The 26,525-nt window shown below is 32.4% G+C and overlaps 3 protein-coding genes across 3 annotated transcripts; all 3 read left to right on the top strand.

Moving 5' to 3' along the window:
• The first annotated feature begins 8,511 nt into the window (after positions 1-8,511).
• Positions 8,512-14,411, top strand: LOC25487048 (probable glutathione S-transferase). Its single transcript, XM_013608898.3, has 2 exons — positions 8,512-8,928; positions 13,558-14,411. The coding sequence occupies exons 1-2, from the start codon at positions 8,608-8,610 to the stop codon at positions 13,900-13,902; spliced, it is 666 nt and encodes a 221-aa protein (XP_013464352.1). The 5' UTR covers positions 8,512-8,607; the 3' UTR covers positions 13,903-14,411.
• Positions 14,412-16,112: 1,701 nt separating this feature from the next.
• On the top strand, positions 16,113-17,953 carry LOC25487047 (probable glutathione S-transferase). Its single transcript, XM_013608897.3, has 3 exons — positions 16,113-16,529; positions 17,190-17,529; positions 17,785-17,953. Exons 1-3 carry the CDS (start codon positions 16,215-16,217, stop codon positions 17,793-17,795), a joined length of 666 nt encoding a protein of 221 aa, XP_013464351.2. The 5' UTR covers positions 16,113-16,214; the 3' UTR covers positions 17,796-17,953.
• A 4,342-nt stretch (positions 17,954-22,295) lies between these two features.
• Positions 22,296-23,631, top strand: LOC25487046 (probable glutathione S-transferase). The gene is made up of 2 exons (XM_013608896.3): positions 22,296-22,689; positions 23,133-23,631. Exons 1-2 carry the CDS (start codon positions 22,375-22,377, stop codon positions 23,469-23,471), a joined length of 654 nt encoding a protein of 217 aa, XP_013464350.1. The 5' UTR covers positions 22,296-22,374; the 3' UTR covers positions 23,472-23,631.
• The last annotated feature ends 2,894 nt before the right edge of the window (positions 23,632-26,525 follow it).

The raw sequence follows: 26,525 nt of genomic DNA, 5'->3' as shown, positions 1-26,525 counted from the left end.
CTATGAGAACTTTGACATCACTATTAGGATTGGGAATAGGTCAGGCCGGCCTACAGGAGTCTATGGCCTGGCCTGTTTAAGTCTGGCCTAGCCTGGCCTGTTTATTAAAAAGGCTAGAATTAGGCTTTTTAAAAAGCCTATTTAAGTAAATAGGCCATGCTTAAGCTATCAAAAAAGTCTATGAAGCCTAATAGGCCGACCTGTTTATGCATGTTAGGCTTCATAGTGGACTTTTTAAATAGGCTTTAAAGTTTTATAGTGAAATAGACTTTTAAGGTCTTATAGTAGTGATAGACAAATCTTAAACTGAAATAGACTTTGAGGCCTATTGAGCCTATTTAAAAGTAGATAAAATGAAATGTTTAGTGACTTTAATAGTAAGTAGGCCTGTAAATAGGCTTTCAGGCCAGGCCAGACTTTTAAATAGGCCAGGCCATGCCAAAAAAATAGGCCTATGAAAGGCCATAGGCTAGGCTCAGGCCTGCAAATTTTTTCGTAGGCCAGGCTCAGGCCTATCAAAGCCTGATCTGGCCTGGCCTATTCACAGCCCTAATCACTATGATTCTACCTAACCTATGCGATTATTCATTGCATTTGCACATAGTGGATATTTTTTTCGATAAGGCCAAGAGAAAGGTTGGGTATCCGGCAGAATCTGAAACATCTCAACTAGGTTGGCACCCAACAGATTCCCCACATAGTGGATATTTGATTCACATATAACAATATTTAAATAATATAAACATGTATCCTTTAAAATTAAACAATTAAACCTTCATTGTAATTTCCTGTCACATGTCAGTTTGTAATTAATTCGAAAACTAATACTGTTCTAGACCGGCCAAAAGATAAAAAAAAAAAAAAACAAGTAACATATTATTACACCACTACGATATCATAAATGAATTTTCTTATATGATTGCATTAAGATAAGCTATGATACATGTCTTTAAACTTATTAAATATTATAGGATCCACCAAAAACTATATTATTCATCCATATATTTACACGAATCTACAATATAAATCAATATAAATTCTTCATGTTTTAAACAATACTCCTATTTAAGTATAAATCCATATTAAAAAATCACATCACTATCCTTAGGATTCATCCTTGCTGTATAAGTCCATAAAGAATAGCTACATAAATTTTATTATTTGATATAAGCAACAATTACACTCCAAATCTGGATTCTTATGAAAAAAGAAGAAGAAAAAAACTCCAATGAACATTAGAGCAAAATAAAATAAAAACTATTATTTGAGATAATAAGGAGCAATCACACTCAAATTGGGTGAAAAACTCCAATGAACATTAGAGCAAAATAATAAAATAAAAACAAAGACATCAAGAAAAACAACACATTGTCAATAACCCAAGTGGTGTTGTTCATTCTCTCCTCTGCCTATTTATTCTTCTCTCAACAAAAAAAACACTCAAAACTAATATGCAACATTTGTTGAACAACTACTACAAATTGTTCAACAAATTAAAGACCTATCTGAGAGTGTACTTCTAAAGGAATTAGAGCCACAAATTTGTGTTGATGATGAAAAGCATTTGTCACAACCAAAATCATTATTCTCTTCTTCAACAATGGTATCCAACATTTTCTTCATTGGAATCCTTGTCACGGACACAAACCTTGGTGGAGCAGCCTCGGTGGTGATTAATTTTGCAATTTGCTTCAACTTGTTGGCCATTTTAAGAAATTCTAGTGTTGTTGGCATAAACAAGTGATGAACATGTGAAGAAAAAGGAGACATAAGATAAAAAGAAGAGTAGTAGTGTGTTGATCTATTCTTCTTTATGCATAATAGAAGTGATATATATAGTGGTGATGAAGTTGAAGTGATGGTTGTCAAAAAAGAATATGTGACGTATATACGTATACATATAAAAAGAATAGGAAAGGATAAAAAGAAATCAAATTAACTTTGATACAAATTTGATAAATATTGTGAAAGAAAAATATTAAATTTTTATCAAATTTGTATTTCTTTTTGGAAACTTTTATCAAATTTGAATCAAAGTTGATTTGATACAAATTTTAGAATTCAATTTACAATTAAAAATTCTTTAACTATAACATATATCATTTCCTTGTTAAAAATACTATCTTACCCTTCCATGAAAGAAAAATCTCATCCCCTATCACTTTTTATATCCAAAAAGATATGAATCTCAAATCATAAAAACTAAAATATCATTACATCATAAATAGTAAAAAAAAATTAACCAATTTATTACCATTTGTTTATTAGAAATTATATATTAAGTATTTGTCAAAAAATAATAATATATTAAGCATCTCTTTGGATTAGCGGTGGAGGCAAGATTTTCGCGTCCCGAAGCAGGATTCAACGTGATATTGTGAAGCTAGTATTTATGGCTTCATTGCAAACGCGATTTTTTATCGGGTTTTGAAAATTTTAACGCCATTCCAAACACATACTAAGTATCAAGCACACTAATACTTTTGGATTTTTCCTAAAAAAAATTCTCAAATTTAGAGACAACTTGATGTCCCCGTGAGATTAGCTCGGTTGGTAAAGATAATACATAAGATATGCAAAAACTGGAGTTCGAACCCCGGATACCACAAAAAACAAAAAAAAAACGGGATTTTCTACCGGGTTTTGAAAATTTTAACGCCATTCCAAACACATACTAAGTATGAAGCACACTAAGACTTTTGGATTTTTCCTAAAAAATTTTTTTTTTGAATTTAGAGACAGCTTGATGTCCCCGTGAGCTTAACTCAGTTGGTAAAGACAATATATAAGGATCGAACCCCGGACAAAAAAAAAAAAAAAAAGTCAGCTTAATCGTCAATACTTAAAAAATTACATATGGCCACGTATTCATGGACAAATCTTGTTGGTAATTTTATATTTTCTTGTAGCGTATTTACATGATTCTAACACACATTGATCATCAACACTTGTAAGACATCCAAACGATATGTAGATGTTAGAGATCTCAAACAATTGTTTAAAAACAAAACATTTTGTTCTTCTTTTACATTTTTAAACATATATTTTAATTAGCTATTGACTATTATAATCTTCATAATAAATGTCTGATAGATTATAATGACTTAAAAGTAATGTTCATAATATTTCATAAGAGGTTGGAAAAAAGGGTGTGGCGGCCCGATTGAGTTGTTATTAATTACCGATTAGATTAGACTTATCATAGAAAGCTGTACTATGTATAGTAGCTTTCAAAGGTCGGTTAAAAATCACAATGTAGGACCTTGTGTCTATAGTATAGGGTAGAAGTAGAGTACTGTGTACGTACGTCATATTTATTTGAAAAGTTTTTATTTGTTCTAAGAAAATATTTTTAAGTTTTCTTTTTATTTTAAACTTCAAGTAACTTCCCATAAATTCCGTTAAACTATGATTTTGAATTGGTTATACATTTCGCTATGCCTTCGTGTTCATTTTCTTCCCCGTATATAGCATTGTTGTTCTCTTGTTTGAAAAAATAAAGAGGAGATGGATGTGGACTCATTCGTTTTCCTTTGGAGTTTCCATTAGAATTTCCATGGTGCTGGATTTATGATATATGCAATTTATGAAACAATATTATTATTAACTAATTCAAAAACTTCATAATCATGCTCTCAGCTTCTAGTTATAGTACTACTGTATGCCGTACACAAAAGTGCTGTTACATTCTGTGGTGGAAACGAGCTAGTACTAACTGTTTTTTGTCCTAAAGCTTTGTACGTATTGAATACAAAAAAGTTAGTGCCATAACATTAGATTCTTGGGACCATTAGAGTGTGGTTTCAAGCTTTAGCCGCATCAACACGGTGTTAGTCAAATATTGATCCACATGGGTACATTATGGATGTGTCTCATTCTATTTCTCTATCATTAAAGACAAGCATGAATTTTTTGTTTTTTGTTTTTTTTAAGAAAGACAAGCAATGAGTTACAAGGAGACTTTGATAGCCAGATCTAGTTATATGAGACTTACGTATTTAATAACTTTTTTCTCCAACTAAATAGTTGGACCCTTTATTCACCTTATAAGGTGAATTCTAGATACTAGACTATCTGATCAAAAAAATATAAAATAAATAGTTGGACTTTAGTGGTAAATAAGTTTTAGTTGAAGTTGGATTGATCAAGAATGTATGTATTTGATTATGTAAAAAATAATTTGTTAGACTTTATTTTCCTTGCGGAGAATAAAAAATGATTACATTTAATTCATCTTTTAGATTTAAATATTTTTTTGACTCCTATTTTAATTTTGGAGTTAAATTGGTCCTTTAATAAAAGTTGGCGTTTTCCATCCAACTAGTAGCATCAACTTTTGTTGATGTTGCCATATGATGTGTAAATTAACATTGTCACAGTTCACCCTTCTTCCTTTAATTTATTTTTTCCTCTATCTAAACAAATTAGGGTTCATAGAAAACCCTTCTTCTCCCAAATTAAACTCCATTTATAATATTACAGCATGCAAATTCAATTTCTATAAAGTTCATTCCAACCCATCTTCTTCTCAATTTTATTCTAGCCCAACTCCATTTAATAATACCCATAATTCTGTTTTTCTCAATTTCATCTCTATCTATTTATCCATCTTCTATATAGATCCTACTAAGGCTATGTTTGGAACTGCAGAAACAAGAAGGAAAGAAAGAATGGAGAAAAGAAAGTTTATTGAAAAACGTGTTTCCATTGTTTGGTTGCTTTGTAAGTGTGGAAAGAAAGTGTCAGTTTGGTGGGGCCCACGTTCTAAAACTTTCCACTCAAATCAGCGAAGAAAGCTTGACATGGATTCCAAAATTGTAAAATTACAATATTGCCATTATTTGAATAAAAAAAATTCCAACCGCAATTGCTTTTTTTTTCAACTGTGACTTTGGTTAAGGCAGTTAACATTTATACTACTGTACATATATATATGTTGCCGTTAATTTATTATTTGTTTTTTTATTAATATATGCTATCTTATATAATATAATATCAATTTTTAATGTAAGGATAATTATGTCATTTTAATAAATATAGATCTATCTTTCCTTTATCTTTCTTTCCTCCTTCTTTTATACCAAACGGTTAAATAATCATATCTCTTTCGATTCACTTTCTACTCACTTTCATTCTTTCACCAATCTTTTCATTTACTATCTTTCCTTTCACTTTCTTTGATCTTCCAAACAAACTCTAAGTCTCCAAACCCTATTCCCTAACCCTAATACTCAATTTGTCTATTTTACCCTTATTTTCATTACTTGATTTATGAAGATGTTTGAGATGAAAAAGGATGAATTGGTTTGTTGCTTTTTCTTCTTCTTCTTCTAGATCTAAATGTATTTAATAATGAATTTGGTGAAGAAGATGAAGAGAAAAAAAATTAAAAATAAATTTTTTATTTAATTATTTTTCAAAAAAATGTTGAGTCATAATATATTCTTGTGTTTTATCACCGTTAGTTATTCATAAATATTGATTTGAGGTAAGTATCCTAGACACACATAGGAACTCATTTAAACACTGACTCTTAATGTTTTTTTTTATCCATCCTAGATAATTTCAACAGCGCTCAAGAATCGAATAGAACTTTGCCAATATCCAAATATTGATATAAAATATTGTCTGACACTTAAACAAATAATTTTCTCAAAACATTTTAAAATTTAACTAGTTTAAACATTATCAGATAACTTTGACGACACTGAGCAATATTTTTTTTTTTTCCTTATGAAAACTATTTTAAAGACATTTTTGTCAAACTTTATCATAGAAAATATTTATCAATAAATACTTTAAACCTTTAGTTTAGACACTTTAAAGTTAACAAAATAACTCACAAATAATTCTATATTTTTTTTCACAAAATTTTTCTCTTAGAAACATTAAATAGTTCAAAATGATAAGTTAAACTTATTTTTCATTCAATTTCAACATAGTCTCCTAGGTTTTTACGTCGTTTTCATGAGCCTCACACTCATACAACCTAAAACAAACTCATAGGCTTCTTATTTTATCAATTTGTTGCATCAAACGTCTAAACCCTAAACCCTTAGACATACATGTTGTGACACCGACACAAACACCACTTTTTAAAAAATTCATAACCCATTTGTCCAAACAACCTGAACAATAGACCCCTTTCGATCATTTCGGTAAGGCGAAACAAATGATCAACTCATTTCAACACAATAGCCACCAAAATTGACCAAAATGCCCTTCAAAGGTTCGTCCAACACTAAAATAAAAAAAAAATCATCTTTTTGAAAACTCTCTTGAATCAAATGATAGATCCATTAACTATAAGCTCGTTAAAGCTGAGAAAATTAATTTTCAACACTTCATAAAAATTCAAACTTTTTACAAAAATTATTCTGGGTTAAATGCTCTTTTACCTAACCAAGGTTTTTTATCTGCTCAGATTCCATATAAGCAAATGTCATTGCAAATGTCAACCCTATTGATGTCAGACCTATAACTTCGAACAACAATGATATGTATTTTTTAATTTTGTCTGTACTATCCATAATCAACACAATCATAAATATGTTCAACAATTTGACTTAATTCGAATGCACGCCAAATATATCTCTCATTACATCTGAGTCATCTTTTCTTCCACTCTATATGATTAAATTCATGAAATGTTGTATCTCTGTTCTAAGACCTCTCGCATCTTTTTTCAGCATACTCATCTTTTAATATACTTGGATGATACGACTGACATTATGTGAATTTCTCTCTTGTAATGACGGAAATATGTGTCTAGGTGGAACACGATACTTTGTCAAATTGTCAACATGTTTATGCTCATTTACACTTGGAAGCCTCACAAATACATGACCTTCCATTCAATCACCGGAACAGTTTTTATAGTATTCCTGTGTTATTTTCGTATACTGAAAACACAAGTTTTTCGAATTTTTTTTACCGAAACGAACATATTTATTTATAGTTTTCCAAAACTTTCAAAAAATACATATTTGAAACATCATATATAAAGATGAACTCATGCTGAACACTGAAATATGAAGATGAAAAATAAGTGTGTAAAAAGTTAAATGACAATTTTTTTTAGTGATTTGTAGAACTGAAGACGTAGATGCATGTGAGGAGTATAGAACTGATAGTCATTTAATGTATACTAGATTTTTGACCTGTGCTCCGCTCGAGTTTATTGTAAATGGATTGACATACGAATAATAAAATACAGTATATAATAGGTAACGGTGAAAAAATAACACGTGATAATTCATAGTAGCTAAAATAAATCACTTCATAAAATGTATGAAATCTGAAAATATTATAAAAGAAAATTCGGTAATCATATCAATAATTCGGGTATATATAACCAAGTTTACATGGAAATTAGGGTAGCCGAGTTTGCATGGAATCAGGGTATTCTGTTTGTAAACGTATTAAATAAATGTAGAAAATATTGTCAAAAAAAAAGGCAACATGATAGGAATGAAATAAAGGCATAAAATTGGTTCCAAAAAAAAAGTGTACAAAATATTGTAAAAAAAAAAAAAGACATGAAATACAATATATCGTCAAAAAAAAAATTCAAAAAAAAGAGTATAAAATAGAAGACATCAAACATGATCATTGATATGTTCATAGTTTTTAGAACAAATGTGCAACATCAAATTAGTGTAGAAAATATTTTCTTCAAAAAAAAAAAGGCAAGAAGATAGTAATGAAATTGGTGCGATGCATTTTTTTTAGATTGAATTTGTTAGGTTAAATAATTGCAAACCTAGCTAATAAAGCAAATGAGCGGAAAAAAATTAGGTTAAATTGTTGCAGACCTAATAAAATTAATAAATAAGGATAAATGTAGAAAATATTTCCTTAAAAAAAAGGCAAGATGATAGGAATGAAATCGGTGCGATGCATTTTTTTAAATAGAATTTGTTAGGTTAAATAATAACAAACCTAATAAAGCAAATGAACGAGAAAAAATTAGGTTAAATTAGTGCAGACCTAACAAAATTAATAAATGAGGATAAATGTAGAAAATATTTTCTTCAAAAGAGGATAGGAATGAAATTGGTGCGGTGCATTTTTTTAGATGAAATTTATTAGGTTAAATAATTGTAAACCTAATAAAGCAAATGAGCGGAAAAAAAATAAGTTAAATGGTTGTAGACCTAACAAAATTCATAAATAAGAATAATGATAATTAACTTTTTTCTTTTTTTGATGGCCGAAGTTTGAACTTCAGACATTGCATATATTATGTATTGATCATATAATTAACTTATGGAGTAAAGCAAAATCAATCACATAAAACCTTAATTTATTTACCATGATAATATATTTGTCTTTCCAAATATTTTTCTAATATAGTTGTTGGTGTCTTACGTTTATATATATCTAAAGAGTTTAATTGTGATGGTTTGACAGTTCAAAACAATTTTAAATATACAATCAATTAAAACAATTTTGATTGGTTGTATATCCAAAATTGTTTTGAACCGTCAACCGACCATGATTTAACTCTTTTCCAAGTCATAGACTCCGTGTAGTCCACGCTCAAAGAGAATTGAATCTCAACAATCCATCATCTCAATCCTCCATTGTTATCCTCAAAAAGTAACCATGGCCGATGAAGTTATTCTTCTAGATTTTTGGCCAAGTCCATTTGGAATAAGAGTTAGAATAGCACTTGCTGAAAAGGGTATCAAGTATAAATACATAGAAGAAGAATTAATGTCATTGAAAAAGAGTCCTTTGTTGCTAGAAATGAACCCGGTTCAGAAGAAAATCCCTGTTCTTATTCATAATGGAAAACCCATTTGTGAATCTTTAATTGCTGTTCAATATATTGATGAAGTTTGGAATGAGAAATCTCCTTTGTTGCCTTCTGATCCTTATCAGAGATCACAAGCTTTATTTTGGGCTGATTATATTGATAAGAAGGTAATTTGCATTTGATTGTTTCTAGAATTTCTTAATCATAGTATATTAAAATGCTATTTGCATTTGGTAGGCTTAATGTGATAATCTGCCAAAAATTGAATGTGTGGTATGGCTAGACAAGATAAGATTAGAGTTACGGCAGCACCTATAATTGAAAAGATGGTGGGAATTAAGCTTAGGTTGTTTGGGCATATAAATTTGTGGTAAGGATAGTAGATCAAATGGAGGGTAGTCAAATCACGAGAAGCAGAGGAAGACCTGAAAAAACTATAAGAGAAATTATTAAGAAAGATTTAGAGATTAATGTGTTTGATAGAAATGTGGTATAATATAGAAAATTATGACGTAGTTTGGTCTATGTAGTTGACCATACTTGGTGGGATAATGTTTGGTTGTTGTTGTACATATGTTCCCAATCAGGAATTTGGATTCTCAATAGTCAGGGGAACCCACATTCACGCATTTGGGGTAAAAAAAAAAATGCACATTTAAATTTTAGTTTAATAATCAAAATACTGAGTTTGAATATAGACAGCTTAATCTTGATTGAATGTCCAACAATGTTCCGATTGAGTGAATGCGAGCAATGTTGACTGCATGGGAGCTGGATCCCTCCCAATCTGATATGTATTTTCAGTGATTTGGCCATCTGCTGTAGCAAGTTTCTCAATTTTATTCCTCTCCTTTCGTTGGGAGTATCTCTGATGAAAAATCTTAGTGTTTTATCACTAAAAGGTGCTTTTGCACGCTGACTCCATTAACCTTTTTCATGATCTGTTCAGAAATGATAAAATGAGAGAAATAAGAAATTTAGAATTGATTGATTACAATGTGTGTAGTATATCTAAGATCATTCAAAATGCCATCTAGTTTAGCTTCAAGTACTTTAGCTCTATCCACCACTTCTTTAGTCTGAATTTTAGTATACGGAGATCTCCAAGCCGTTCTTCAATCCCTCTAACAGTACAAGGGATATTTCTGATAGTTTTGTTTCCAATGATTATAAAGAGAATCCATACAGGTTTTTGCTTATTTGTACGGAATGTTGATTGTTCCAAGTGTCTAATAATTTTCTCTCAAGAGTTAGTCCAAAACTGCTCAAACCTCTTTGGTCTGATTTTTATAGTCCTGTCATGAACAAAGGGAGAGATATCAATCATAATAGGCATATGCTCCAAGAAATGCTTGGTAAAATGAGAAACTTCTGCCTTTAGGTAATTGGTGATCCAATCATGGGGATTCCCAAATATCTTTCAAAGCTAACCTTAATATGAATTGAAGCCTCTTGATTGTTTGACCAAAGTGTAAAGGTCTCCAACAAAATCCAAGTTACTCAATGAGCATTCTTGTAAAAGCTCTTTAAAATTCTGAACAATGTTTAGCATCACAGAGGTTTCCCCCAATTTTCAGTTTGAGACAATAATATTAAAATCCCCAAATACTAACCAGTTAGAATTAACATAACACAAATTCTATAAGGATTTTATTAAATTGCAGGTGGGATCTTTTTTTTACCTTTCTCAGGATGACCATAAATTCCGCTAACTCTCCAATTCAGAGTTAGTACTATCAGTTATAATCATATAGAATATGGTTTAGAGACATACCTCTAATGTCAATGTTAACTGTATTGTTCCATAAGCAAGACAAGCCAACAACTCTATGCTTACCTTACATTGTTCAACTTACCGCCACTAAACAGTCCAGGTTGCCAATGTTGCTAAGTTGGAACAATTTATAATCTTTTCTTTTAGTTTCCATAGTGAAAATCATATCAAGGTTCTCAAGAGAAATAATTTTCTTAAGAGCTCTAACGGTTTGTGGATTCCCAAGCCAACGACAATTCAAAGATAAAATTTTCATGTTTTTTCGGCCAGCCTGTCTGGACTGGTCTATTGTTTCATCACTTTCAGTGCTTAATTCTTGCATTACCATATATTGGTTCTTATATTTTCATCTCTTCTTTTCCTTTTGCTTCCGGTGTTGGTTGGTTATGTACATGCCATCAGCATCTATGACTGTGAAGGACTGTCCAGTGTTTGGTGGTTGTTGACCTGATTTTTGAACATAGCCACGAATTAACCTTTGTTGATTTAATAATCATAGATCACCAACTGCAGTAGTATTGCTAGCTAGAATAGCTTGGTTCGGTCTTTTGCTTTCGAAGTATGTAGGATGCTCCTTTTTTGTTCCACTGCTACTGGCTTTCTGCTTTTTTGTCGTTTATGTGTTCCTGCATATTTAGCTTAGCAAAATTTTGCAAAACATTAGTAGAAAACTGTTAGGATTTATAGGGACAATTTCCAGGATTGTTGTTATTAATATGTTTTTATCTTGTACAATTCTTCTACCATATCTGATATATCTCAACCATACCCTTAATTTATTATGATAATCATCAGATTTAGGCACAGGTTTAGGGACTTTATAACAAGCAGAATCGTTACGTCCTAACCTAATAAACCACATAGAAAAAAAAATTGGGGAAGCTTTTCATGTCTATCCATAACATACCTTATTCGGAACTACCTATAGCAATTCCAGTTGTTAAAGGTTTTGAAGAGTGAAAATCAACTTCAACTTTTAGAACAAAAGCATTATTCCAAACCTTTCTAGAGACATGTCTCCAGAACCAATTCGAGCCAATAGTCCTACCAATCCAAATCAGAAAAAATATCATTCTACCAAATAGAAGCATAATATGGGACCCTCAACACCCTAGACTCGGGTTAATGGCAATGGGTACCCAATGGATAGGGTACTATAGTACCCATCCCCATACCCACGTTTGTAAAAAATACCCGTACCCGGACCCGTATCCTCGTGGGCAACAACTTCATTGCCCTTCCCCATACCCTATGGGCACCTAAGTGTCCATACCCGCACCCATTACCCGCATTTTAACTATGAAAAGACAATAAAAAAAAAACCACGATTGAAATAAAACTATGATCCAAAAAGTTTCAAATCAACTCATAACATAATATGAATCGTAGTATTTAGCCAAATAAAAAACAACATGTATCGTAGTATTTCGCGGGTACTCATCGGACTTGGATCCAATTGTCATCCCTGTAGAAGTATAAGATTCAAGAAATAGTTACTTGGAAGCAGAAGAGATGGATAACAAAAAGCAACGAAATGCAGGCAGGCGGAAGAGATTCAACGCAGCAGAAGGCTAGGTTTAGGTTACTATAATAAACAATTTTTATGTTTAGGTTTAAGCTTAAATAGTTAGGTAAATTAATTAATTAATATATAAATTATTTATTATATTATATAAATACATATGTGCGGGTTGCGGGGATGGGTAGTATAGTGCCCATACCCGTGTCCGTACCCTTTTAAGTTTGCGGGTAATTACCCAGACTCATACCCATACCCATGAAAGTGGGGATTTACCCTACCCATTGCGGGTAATTTTTGCGGATACCCATCGGGCCTGGGTCTAATTGCCATCCCTAGGTTAACCACCATAGTAGGGTCGTATTTGTTGGAGGCAATTGCTTCACTTAGCTATCACACACACATACACTGATAGTAGTTCTTTGGGAGAGAGTGAATTGATGAGAGATCAAAAAAACTTTTTATTATAACTTGTGTATCAACTAACACTAACAGTTTCCTTTTATTGGACCAGATTTAACTAACTAACACAATCTAACAAACTCATCACTTATTAACTAACTGGAAGTTAGTTAGTTAATCACACACAAAAATAGACAACTAAGCTATTTGAATTACTCTAAGTTAGTATTTGCTCACCAAAACCTTACTCAAGAGAAAAGCTTCTCCACTTAAAAGCCTCTACCTACATTTCCCTAACAGGCTACGATTAACCAACGCTTCTCCACTTAAAAGCCTCTACCTACATTTCCCTAACAGGCTACAACGAACCAACCTAAGACCCTTAATCTCGTGACCTCTATTCGGCTTACAAGATAACAAACCATATCACTCAAGGGATCTTGTTTTCCCCCTTTGGTTCAAACCAAAGGAACCTTCTTTGTAGCTTAACTACCCTTCTCCAAACCCTCATCAACTTCTTAGAAAAAGACATATAGGGATATTTATTAGAATGTAACTAATTAGGAGTACTCTTCCTCATATATTAACATATCTGTTACACCAAGATCTGAGTTGACAACCGGGAGAGTCTGTTAACTATTTAAACATCTAAATCTTTGTCAATAGGAAAACTTTTAGGGTCTTCTTGATGGCCAGAATAATAAAAGCTATCATATTCTATCCCAATTTAGTATATGATGAGCCTGCAAGATATGATAAGTTAGTTTTGTCACTTAATTTGTATCTTGTGTTGAGGTTTTTTTTTTTTTTTGGTGGTGGCCGGGGTTTGAACCCCGGACCTTGCATATATTATGCATTGTCCCTACCAATTGAGCTAAGCTCACTAGGACTTGTGTTGAGGGTTTGAAACAGCAAATGCTAATATTTGTTAGTAATATGCCAGGAATAAGTGAAAAAATAACCACTTTAGTAGTAATCACTTTCTCGTAAAATGCTAATACTTGTGCTCCAACCTTGAGCAATAGTTTAGAAATAAGTGAAAAAATAGTCGGTATTGGTTCTTAATAAATGACTAATCATTTTCTCGTTTTTACTTGTTAGATATATTCAATTGGAAAGAACATTTATACCAAAACAGGAGAAGAACAAGAAGTTGCAAAGAAGGAATTCATAGATACTCTCAAATTGTTGGAGGATCAGTTAGGAGAGAGCTCTTATTTTGGAGGAGACAAATTTGGTTTTGTCGATATATCACTTATTCCATTCTACAGCCGATTAAAAGTTTATGAGACCTTTGGCAACCTCAATTTAGAGAATGAGTGTCCTAAGTTCATTGCTTGGGCTAAGAGATGCATGCAGATTGAAAGTGTTTCCAAGTCTCTTCCAGACCAGGATAAGATCTACGAGTTCATTATGGACATGAGAAGGATTTTAGGCATTGAGTAGGTTGGATTCTTGGAGATGTATGGCCATCATGAGTTAAGTTCTTGTCTTTTGTAAACTATCTTCTCCTTTCTTATACAATAGTTATTATGAAATAAAAGGAAAATAGATGTTCAAACACTATGCTTTCTACAAGAAAGATAATAGAATAAATGCAAGTGGATTGTTGATCATACAAAACATGAATCTTGGGGATGGTTTGAAAAACTGCTGATGTATATTTGATGTGTATGTTTTGCGCTCAAAACGCAAGGAGAAATGCGGCCCGTTTGCAGTAGTTATGAAGGGACAAAATTTCCAGATATCGTACTTAAGGGACTAATTGTGCCTATTATTTAGACAAATCGATATTAAGAGTTTAAATCTTGAAAATCAAAGGAGAGCAGAACAATATTATTGGTAAGCAAATCAAGAATTAACCAATGCAAGTAAACTAAGATGTCTCGTTTCACCTGTGTAAATTAAAATGATCTTTTCCGAGTAATCTTTAACTCATGTTTCATATTGATGTATGTCATTGGCTCTGTTATAATTAGCAACAAATATATATCAATCTTTCTCCTTTTCAGTTACTCTCACAAGATAATTAGTCAGAGAATAATTTGTAACTAAATACTAACTGAAATAAGTTAGTACAATTCAAACTCTCAAACAACTTGATTCAGCTCTATAGGTTGAATCAAAAAAACAAAACACTTAAATGACCGCATGTAATCTTAGAGGGAAATATAAAAGTTTGTCATTTACATATAATACGTGTTATATCATTATTTGGTTTATCACAAATACTTTTTTTTGTTTTTTTACAAAAATAAACGATATTCATTCATTCAAATTGATAGAGTACATCGATACAATACAAATTCAAATTTGCTAAAAACAAAAAGAAAGAATTTGTGAACAAACTAACAACATCCGTGTTAATAGCATAAAACGACAAAGTATCTATGCCTACAAATATGACTAATATGACTATATTCATGTCTCCGAAATACCCATGTCTCCGGATCTGCAACGTTGATGACGCCAAAATCATTGTCATTGATCGGATTTGCACTTGCTCAAAGCTAATTTTTCAACCTGAATCAAATAAAACACCGCACTAAGACGGGAAATCAAAAACACACCGCACAAAAACGGGAAATCAAAACAAACAGAGTCGTTCAGAGACGACGAAATCACAAAAAACAAACGCAAAATCACTTATTAAACTATTATATGTTCTATAGTTTCCTTATAGGGCGTACATCAAACACATGCACATTAATATATTCAACTCTCTAATTTCATCAATATTTCTCATATTATGAGCATCAAATAAATCTTAATAATTAAGAGTGAAAAGAGTCAATGTTCTCCATCCTAAAAAGTTTCGGAGTACCGGATTTGGAATCCGTGATGAAAATGGATCCAGACCTTCGTCGAGAAGTCAAAGATCCTTGACCAAATCTGGAGGAATGTGTGGTCATACAAGAGGTTGTTTTGAACTTGATCATGCTGCCCTATCAACCAACATATTTTACCGACTGGGCAAATTCAAAAGAGTCTATTGGTGTTCAGATCCACCATATAAGTGTTAATAGTTCTTTGTTGTACATTTTACAACAAAAGAACCAAACAAGCCTATTTATACAAGTTTTTGTGCATCATTGATGAAGGAGGAAACCGGATGAGTATTACTTCAGCAGAGTGGTAAGTATGTCATAGGACCATCCAGATGGTCACATTTATCCTTCATAAATACCATTGCACAATATCACATTTATCCTTCATAAATACCAATGCATAACATCGGTTCGGATCCAACATGTCCTGATTGTCTAGGTAAAGGCTTTACAGCCAAAAACCCTACTTATTCCCTATAAATACCAATGCACAACATTGAGTTACGTAACACACTTTTTACCATATTTTTGCCGCGCTCTCTCTTGAAAGATCTTACGATTACGAACATGTAGTATAAATTTTTAATTTCGGGCGTTACATGATTTCTTGTTTGCGGGCTTCAAACCTTGATGCGGCAGCTACAAAGAAGGCACGGTGGAAATATAAAATTGAGAGAAGAACACCATCTCACAAAAAATATATATATCACGTGTATCGTGCTTGAGATTTTTAATTGTTTTCAATAATGAAATATTTGATTTGTTATAGATTTGGATTTGATTTGATTTGATTGTAATAACAAAATGCTAGGCTACTTCACATGCTATATTCCAATCTCACTCTAATGACTTGTTTATAAAGAGATTTCTGCTTCCACAATTTTCATAAAACATTTATCTGTTAATGAGTGAAAAAAAAACTACCAAGTCATGGCTGATGAGGTGGTTTTGTTAGGTTTCTGGATAAGTCCTTATGGGATGAGAGCAAGAATAGCCCTTGCTGAAAAGGGTGTCAAGTATGAGTTCATAGATAAAGATCCCAGGGAGAATTGGCCTTATCTTCTACAAATGAACCCGGTTCACAAGAAAATCCCGGTTCTAATCCACAATGGCAAACCTATTTGTGAGTCACTTGTAATTGTTGAGTATATTGATGAGGTTTGGAAGGATAGATCTCCTTTGTTGCCTTCTGATCCCTACCAGAGAGCACAAGCTAGATTTTGGGCTGACTATGTTGATAAGAAGGTATATAATAAGAGTCTTCAAATTTTATTTTATTTTACTCGTATATTTTCTTTCTGTAGATAGACGAAAAGACAAACAATATTGGAACCCACACACACAAGTGGAGGGTCGGGATTCGAACGTTGATCATGGCGTTCGATTTACCAGTTTTGATATTTTTATCAGTTGAGTTAGGACTTGTGAACTGACTCGTATATTCAATCTTGCTAAACTATGCTTTCATCAATCTCTATTTTAGATTTTGGTGTGGTCCATCCAATATTTATTATCTGTTTCTTTAATTTTTTTAGAGAGGAAGTGAATTTATTACTATTTTTAATGAAAATAGTTTATGAGAACACATCAAATTACATTTGTGTAAACTTAATAGTTACACTGTCCAATAACTTATTTTTGCCTACATATTTTACAAAACTCGTCGTTTGGATTAAAAATTTATTGAATGGGTCTAATATGGACCTACTTAATATCAAATTACATTGGTGTAAACATTTTTGTAAGTTCAGATGCAAAAGTTTGTACATCATCAGTATTTTTTACATGATCAAATCTAACATTTTACGATAAGTAGTAAGGTCGATCTTTGACTCTTATGTACGTTTCTCATTCTTGCATTTTTGTTTCCAACTTATTCGGTGTGTTAATTATCAATGTCAATAGATATATGAAGCTGGAAAGAAAGTGTATAGGACCAAAAAAGGAGAAGAACAAGAAGCAGCCAAGAAGGAATTCATAGATATGCTCAAATTGTTGGAGAAACAGCTGGGAGACAAGGCTTATTTTGGAGGAGACAGACTTGGTTTGGTAGATATAGCCCTAATCCCATTCTACAGTTGGTTTGAAACCTATGAGAAGTTTGGAAACCTTAATATAGAGATTGAGTGCCCTAAGTTCATTGCATGGGCTAATCGGTGCATGCAGATTGAGAGTGTTTCCAAGTCTCTTCTTCCTAACCAGCATAAGGTCTATGAGTTCATTGCAGATGCCCTAAAGAAATTAGGTATTAAGTAGATTGGAAATGTTTGACTACAATGAAGTATGCACTTGTCTTTTTGATTGGTTGCTTCACCTATTTTTATGGAATAATTTTGTAATAGAAGGAAGCACTTAGATGTGCTAAACTTTATGCTTTGAGGAAGAAAGGTTTTGAATAACATATGATGTAGTTTCATGTTGATCCCTTAATATGTCATTTCATATTCAAAATATCATCATGATCATTTTTCTTATGACTTGTATTTTCATTGTCAAATAGGATTTTCGTAATCATTGGTGTTGTTGTCGACAAAGGGTTTGGACCGGAGTGGGACAACATAGAAGTGGTGGTGATGGTATAGTGTGAACGTTTGGTGAAGACAGTGAGGAATACCCGTAACAATTCATATATCATTTATCGTCTAATATCTTATTTGTTTTTAATTTTCCATTTTTCCTCTCAACCATTAGATTGGTCCAAAGGATGATGTTTGCTCATAATTGAAACAGGAGAGAACCCCACACGAGAGCTCTAGATCCAAGTGACGGGCCACACAATGCTGCCCACTAAAAACAACAAAATAAAACAAGGCATCTTTTTTTATCAAAATCTATGTATTTATATCATTGCAAATCAAAATCTTTGACTTTTTTAAAGAATAACTTCTTCAATAAAAATCTTTAAAAAGTGTCACAAAGACACTTGTGAGCAAAGACTAGTAAAACAAAAGATAACAACAACACATCAACACCAAGCTAATCTTCCCAAAGAAATAAACATCTTGGCCGTAAAAGATTACTCTTTTCCGGCTTACACACATCTGATCACCTAATTTATAGTAATGTTGCTAGTATTTCTTTTTTATTTATAATTAAGAGGTTATTTTCGTATTAAAAAAATCTTCTTTTATTGGATTATTTTATTCAAAAAATATTCAGATTAGAGAAGGATATCTTTCACACAACAAGAAAGATCGAACTACCAATGATTGAGAACTTATGGTATAATTTATGAATGAGAGCTGCTATATACAGCAAAGAATATTTCCCGAATATTTGCCAAAGTATCGTGTACCGTGTACATAGGCATGAGAATTGAGATGAAGATTTAAATTCCGCATTTTATGAAATAAAGGCGGGTAGTAGTTTAATTAATAAATCACAAAAATTCGCAATGAGTTTAGGATGAGCTTCTTCGATGTTTTAGCATTTTTTTTTTTTATGAATTATATGTGAAACTGAATTTTTTTATCACTTTGTTTTATGTTTTTTGTGATTAATTGTTAGGCTTAAACGCACTTTTGACTCCAATATTTGTCATAATTGCGATTTTGGTCTTCTTTTTAAAAATGCCACATATTTATTTGATTTCATTCATAAATATATGACTTTTTTCATTTAATTTTAATTATAAATTACCTACGTGACATCCACTTCACTTAAGTGATGAGCTACGTAGGCGTTGACCAAGTCAAAATCAGAGAGGGCATATGAGTTGTAAAAGGGGTTAGGAGGTTGAAAAATGGTTTTTTTTAATAGAAGGCCAAAATTGCAACTATGACAAACATAGAGGATCAAAAATGTATTTAAGCCAAATTTTTACGTCTTATTTTTTTTACTTATAGATATTTATGCAAGCATTGTGACTGTGTCTTCAAAATATAACATTTCTCAAAATTATAATCACATTATTTGCATTGAAAAACTTAATTCTTTAGAATTTTAAAACAAGAAAAATGCTAACAACCAAATATAATAAAAATATTTAGAAATTTATGTTTTCAATCTTTTAAAAGTGTAAAAAGTACACTTGACAACTTTTTTCTTCTTCAGAATTTAGACCAATTTCCATGGTATGAAGCATGTACAAAGTTCTAACAAAAGTGTTATTTGATAGATTGAGGAAAGTAATAGGAAGTGTTATCTCAAATTCTCAGTCAGCTTTTGTCCAAGGAAGGCAGAACCTGAATGATATTTTTATCGCCAATGACATGGTGGATGATGCCTAGAAATTAAAAATAAAAATAAAAAATTGTTATTTAAGGTTGATTTTGAGAAATCTTTGGATTTGGTTGATTGGCATTATTTAGAAGCACGGATGGTTAAGATAAATTTTACTACCAATTAACGGAAATGGATCATGGAATGTGTTACTACAGCTACCGCTTCTGTTATAGTTAACACGAGTTCAACCAATGACTCCAAATTTTAAAGAGGTCTTCGTCAAAGCGATCCTTTGTCACAATTTCTTTTATTAATAGTTACCGAAGGTATTAATGTCTTGATGAAAGCAACAATTGAGGCTGATCTATTCACTGGGTACTTTGTTGCCCAGTCAGAAAACATCTTAGTCTCGCACTTATAATTCACGGTTGATGGGGGGGTTAGGAAAATATCTTGGATTAAATCGGATATTGTTTGCTTTAATAAAGATAAAAGAGGTCTGGGATTTACGAAGTTAAGGGAATCTAATATGTTATTGTTAGGTAAATGGTGATGGAGGTTGAAGGAAGAGCGTTTAGAGTGTTGGTGCCAAGGTTTAGGGAATGTAGCCTTCTTGTTCACGCTGACGGTGGGAGGGGTTTGGTGTGGTGGCATAATTTAGTAAGTAATGCTTGTGGTGTTGGAACAGTTGTAGGTAGTTAGATTGACGATAATTGTGTATGCAAGGTGGATGATGGTAATTCCTTTTTATTTTGGTGGGATCTATGGATGAAAGGTGTGACTTTGAAAGATAGGTTCAGTCGCATTTTTTATCTTTCTGATAACAGGATGGCTACGATGGCTAAAATGGAGCACTTATCGTGTGGTGAGAGTGGATAGGCTTGGAAGTGTCGTAGACCTTTACAAGTGTGGGAGAAGGAGCAGTTGAGGGAGTGCTTGTTTGAACTCTATTATTTTGCAGGATGTTGTTACTGATAGGTGGCAGTGGAATCTTTACACTTCAATACACTATTAGCAGTGCTTATAATTTTCTTCAATAAACTTCTACTAAACTTATCAATGAAGATGTCATCCATGTTTTTTGGTACAAAAATGTCCCTCTCAAATTCAAGCTTTTTGTGTGGCGCCTTCTTTTCAACAGCTTACCAATAAACGACAATTTGGTAAACGGAGGGCTACTTCCAGATACTTTTCAACAATGTGTGGGGGGGATGTGGTAATCTAAAGGACACCGCTCATCTATTTCTTCATTGCAATTTTTCCGTCAAATTTGGTTTGTGGTGTATGATTGGTTAGGCTTTGTATTAGTTGCACCATTTAATATTTCAGATCACTTAACTCAGTTTGGTTCCTTCAGAAAATTTTCTAGACGCAAGAAAGACATAATTTGTTTAGTTTGGTTTTCTTCGGCTTGGGTTTTATGGTAATTCACAAAATATTATCCACTACTTGTTTGACAACATAAAAGCACAATCTTTTGGTTGGTTGAAAGCGAAGCACGAAAATCTTGCTTTTGACTACCATTCGTAGTGTACTAATCCATTACATTTTCGGTAATGGTTCATTTTCATTCAGAGGTGTTCCTTACCTTCTGATGTAACTTGATTTTCCTCTTTACTTTTCTCTAGCACACCTTATGCGGAGCAAGTAAAGAGGTTTGATTATTGAAATTCCATTTTAACTTCTTAAAAAATAAATATTAATTTTTACTAAATTATATGTTAGATATTCCATCAAACTCATCATTTTACCATATTTTTTTTATTATTAATGAAAAATTACAATTTGTAAATTGCATAATCCAAAAACCAATTCAAATTAAACCTTGTTAAATTGTATTAGATTATATCAATTTATTTTAAATACTCATCCAAAACTTTTATTTTAAATACTCATCCAAAACTAGACCAAACCGTTTAAAAATTTATCCTTTGATGAACCTAATTTTTGCTTCAAAATCAATACAAACCGCATTGCACACACCGGAAGCAGATCCTCTCATGCCTTTTGTCCTGCTCTTTGATCTGAACCATCCATCAATTAATTGGTATTGTTGACTGAGATCAATGGTCCAGATCCAGGTCCTGCTAACATCCTAGTGAAAAACACTTCTGATTACGTCTTCCAAATAAAATTGATTCTTGTTCTTGGGGCATACGTAAAATTCATTCTTGTTCTTGGGGCATACGATGTAATCGATTGCATCACACGTCGAGTTGTTGAATTCAAATTTCAAAGTTGACTTTGTGACATTTTTTGTTTTTACTTTCTAAAGCTTTTTTTCTTTTCGACTGGTAAATATATAACTTTATATTTTTTATCTTTTGTGTTTTACCTATATTTATGTTATTGGCAAATTCATTCATTTTAAAATTAGACATTGTAATATGAGTGCTTATTTTGAATATTGAATAAAATCAAATATTTTATATATTACATAAATCAATTCTAAAAAAACAAAAGTTGGAGGGACTAAACAAAATAAAAAGGACCAAATTCTTTGTTTACAAAGACCAGAAACAAAAAGAATAACTGCATCTAAAAACTTATGAAATATTAAATACAATAATATTAAAAAGATAAATATTAAATGAAGAATAAAGAATAAAGAATAAAGAAGTTTTTGAAAAAATCTTCTTATAATATGATCAATTGGACCAACCGAATAAATTATCATAACTATTTATAACAAGATCATACACGAAACAGTCTTACACATTTTAATATTGCACTCTCTAGGAAAAAATATTTCGTATGTTGAATTGTACAATTTAGGTTGTAAAGTTAAGATTGTCTGCATCTCCTCACAGTCTCTATTCCTTCCTATAAATAATGGTTTTAACTCTTGTACTTTCTCACACACACATTTCTGCTTCCATAACAATCTATTCTATTCTCCATTCTGTGTTATTCTCTCTAACTAGCCATGGCTGATAAAGTGATTCTGCTAGATTACTGGGTAAGTCCATTTGGCATGAGGGTCAGAATAGCCCTAGCTGAAAAGGGTATCAAGTATGAGTACAGAGAAGAAGACTTAAGCAACAAAAGCCCTTTGTTGTTACAAATGAACCCTATTCACAAGAAAATCCCTGTTCTAATTCATAATGGTAAATCAATTTGTGAATCTTTAATGGCTGTTCAGTATATTGATGAGGTTTGGAATGAGAAATCTTCTTTGTTGCCTTCTGATCCTTATCAGAGATCACAAGCTAGGTTCTGGGCTGATTATGTTGATAAGAAGGTATATAAATTGGTCTACATAAATTTTTTCGTATATTTATAAAATAGGCTAAATTACACCGAATGTCCTTTAAATTTGAGGTTTGTAACAAATAATTTAACGGATCAATCTGTTACAAACCTCATATTATGTGTGACCAAAAAGTTATTTTGGTCAATAGAAGATAATTTAGAATAAAAAATGCTTATATTTTATATAATAAACATGAAAACTTTATTTTAACTTTTTTTTATAAAATTGTTATATAATTAGCTTATACCGGAGACTTATATGGTGAGTGTTTAAGCTATAATCACTTAACTAAGCTATTAAACTCTGATATTTATCATCATGCATCGTCACTATATTAGCAAGTATTAATTAGTTCTTGGTGGCTGTTGGTTTTCCTTGTTATTGCATTTTATGATCTAACTGAGTGTGTGTCAATTCTCAATGTCAAATAGATCTTTGATGTTGGAAGGAACCTTTGGGCCAAAAAGGGAGAAGAGCAAGAAGCTGCCAAGAAAGAATTCATAGAAGTCCACAAATTGTTGGAGCTAGAATTGGGAGACAAGACTTATTTTGGAGGAGATAAGCTTGGTTTTGTCGATGTAGCACTTATTCCATACTACACTTGGTTTAAAAGTTATGAGACCTTTGGCAACATCAGTCTAGAAAAGGAATGCCCTAAGTTCATTGCTTGGGCCAAGAAATGTATGCAGATTGAGAGTGTTTCAAAGTCTCTTCCTGATCAAGATAAGGTCCATGACTTAATTGTAGAGCTGAGGAAGATGAGTTATTAAGTGGGTTGGAGATGTTAAGTGCGTCTTTAGATGAACGATGAATTTGACAAAATTAGACGTTGCTTTGATTGATAATATTGTATTTGTTAAAATTATGATGGTTCATTGTGATTTAGTTATTCTTACGAATCCAAACACAAACACGTAGTAAATGATTTCACTTTTCTTTTCTCATGGAATAATTGTTATTATTATATGTAATAAAAAGGTACGTACATGTGTCCCCGTGAATTTAGCTCAGTTTGTACGAAATTTGAAGTCATTCTCAACAGTATAGTCAACTTCCATCCAAACCACCTTAAACCCTACAACACACTCGAATGAGAGCTCACAAAATACAAAAAGATGGTTCATCGACTCTTGGAGCTTTATCCAATATAAGTAGTCATGAAAAGGTGATGGCCTTTGATGTGGCCATAATCCACCATATGCTAGCAAGTATTTGTAGCTTATATCTTAAAAGGCTCCTCATTGTAGGTACGTTTTTTTTATAGCATCAAGTAGGCTTGGCTAATTGTATTGCTTCACATCTATCAAACATATCTCTCTATCAAGTCCAGACATTATACATGTCAACATGTAGCATGTGTTCGTCTACGTCAATTTCCTTGTATATATATGCAAGAACCAATTTGATATCAAATTTACTTCCCTAAAAGTTTCAACAAAATTCCAAGAATTTATTAAAAAATTGAGTCATTATAAATTTCACAACTTAATGACAGATCATCTTACGTTTTTCTAGTATGTTTTTGTGTTAATTTATTAAAAAATTTATTCATTATAAAGGAGTTTTAGAGAATTTGATCATGGTCTAAGATATATTTTATATTGTTTTCAATCAAATCATGTAATTATGTTTCTTCCCTAAAACAAACAATTTCATATGTGTTGAGTTTTTTCCTGAAAAATTATGTATTTCGACAAATAAGGCGCCTCATGGGAGTTTTGGAACACATGTAATGAAGATTATAAAGATTCAATAAGGCTTTAAAGACGTTACTAATTGAAGAAGTGATGCCCCAAGTCTCAAGACCAAGGCAGGAAGGAAAACACTATAAGAATAACAAACAAAAAAATGAAATTTTCGCACTTTAGGCCGAGGCCCTATGCCCATCGCATGACATAGAGATTGTTATACCCTGATTTTGGACCTAAAAATACTCATTCAAATTTCTTTTTCAACACTGATATTTGTCAATTTACTATTGTTTTACTCTGAATCTTTACTCTCTTTTCATCTGCCTATTTTACTGTCTCTGTCTCAAAGTATGTTCAATCATGATTTTCTTGCGTAAAACTATCCAAAGTGTCTTTCTTGCATTACAAGTCATTTGAAAAACTCTCTGAATCATTGCATTACTTTTCTTGCATTTTATTTCAAAAAATCATACAAAAAGGGTATTTTGGTCATTTCCTGCATTGGAGCCCATTTTAATCCCTGTAACTGTCTCTGAGTCTTTTTAACTTGTCTGTACAAATTATTGTTGAATCTTTGTTTAAAAAACCATTTCAAAAATTGTATCTGAGTCAGTTTAGTCCCTAGGGGCATTTTGGTCTTTTCTTGTCAAAATTTCGGCAGAGAGGTATTTTAAAATACCTCATTTTTGTAATTGGTTCGTTTTAGTCCTTTTTGTTGATTTTATTTTTGGTTTCACTTTACGTTTTGTCCAATTTTATTTTAATTGCATTTTAGTCCCTGAAACAGTTTCTAAAATTGCATTTTAGTCCAATACTTTTTAAAATTGTATTTTTAGGTCCTTTTTCTTAATTACAGTCCAGTCCTTCAATTTTTCTTTTTTTGCAGAGAGGTCCCTAAGTCCAAAAACAGGTGTCCTTCTCCCATTGGGTCTCAAGCACACATGGCAGCCTATAAAAGGCACAAATCTACAGATCCACAGAATCAGTGCCACATCACCAAAACAGAATTCCATTTTTCTCTCTCCATTCAGTTAGATCAAAATTCAGAAAATCATCAAGAACAAGCAAAAAACCCTAACTTTTCCAGAACCAGATTCATCAACAAATTCATCAATTCTCAGAGATTCATTGATGAATCTTCATCATTGAATTGATTCCTCTGCAATTCAAGGTACGAATTCCTCACCGGAGGCGAGGAACTCCAGCACCGATCACAGAGAAGAGGAAAGAGAAGAAGAAGGAAAGAAACAAAGAGGAATCAAACCACAACATCACAGTATTGAAAGTTCGTAGCGATTCATAAACACTCAAACCGAACCGGATCTTGGAGTGAGAACACAAAACTGAATCGGAATCAAGCATATGGAAGGAGTTCGAACCAGCATCTGAAGAGTGACACCAAATCCGACTCAAACAAAGCTCAATCGCGCCAGATCGAAGCCAAATCGAAGTTTTCCGAATACTATTATCTCCAGATCCAACGGAGGTAACGATTTCGTTATCCTTTTTTCGTTTCTCGCGTTTACTAGCTGCATGTGATGTGATTTTGTTTTCGAAAAAGTTTGAAAAAATTTGAATCTGAATCCTAAAGTGTAGATCTAGAGAGTTTCGCTTCGATTTTGAAAAAAAATAAGTTCAGATTCGTGATTAACACTAAAAAGGATATCTAAATCTTAAAAAAATCGAAATCGGAGAAACTTGCTCAACTCCGGCGGCGGCGCCACCACCCTTGGGCGGCCGGCCACCACGCCGGAGAAGCAAGGTTCGCCGGAGAAGATGAAGATCATCTCCCACCTTTTTCAGAATTTTTTTAGAGAGAAGTGAGAGCTTCTCTCACTAGGATGAGAGAAGAGAGAGAAAGGAGAGGAAGAAATGAAATAAACCGGTCCCCAATGCCTTTTATAAACAACTGAACCGGTCCGGTTTATTTTCGGTTCTTTCCCTTCCTTTCTGCGCCCTTAGATCTAGGGTTTGGCATCTTGGATCAATCCAACGGTTCATGTGCGTTCGGATCCAATGGACGTTGGGCTTGGGCCTTTTCCTGTGTTTTCTTGATTTTCTTGTTATGCACACCCTGTTTCTTGTTATGTGAACCCCCTGTTGTCTAATTTTTTTCTTGTAAAAAAATTCCTA

The sequence above is a fragment of the Medicago truncatula genome, chromosome 2 (assembly GCF_003473485.1).
Source record: "Medicago truncatula cultivar Jemalong A17 chromosome 2, MtrunA17r5.0-ANR, whole genome shotgun sequence".
NCBI classification, from domain to species: Eukaryota; Viridiplantae; Streptophyta; class Magnoliopsida; order Fabales; family Fabaceae; genus Medicago; species Medicago truncatula.
This window is presented reverse-complemented; position numbering and strand designations above follow the sequence as displayed.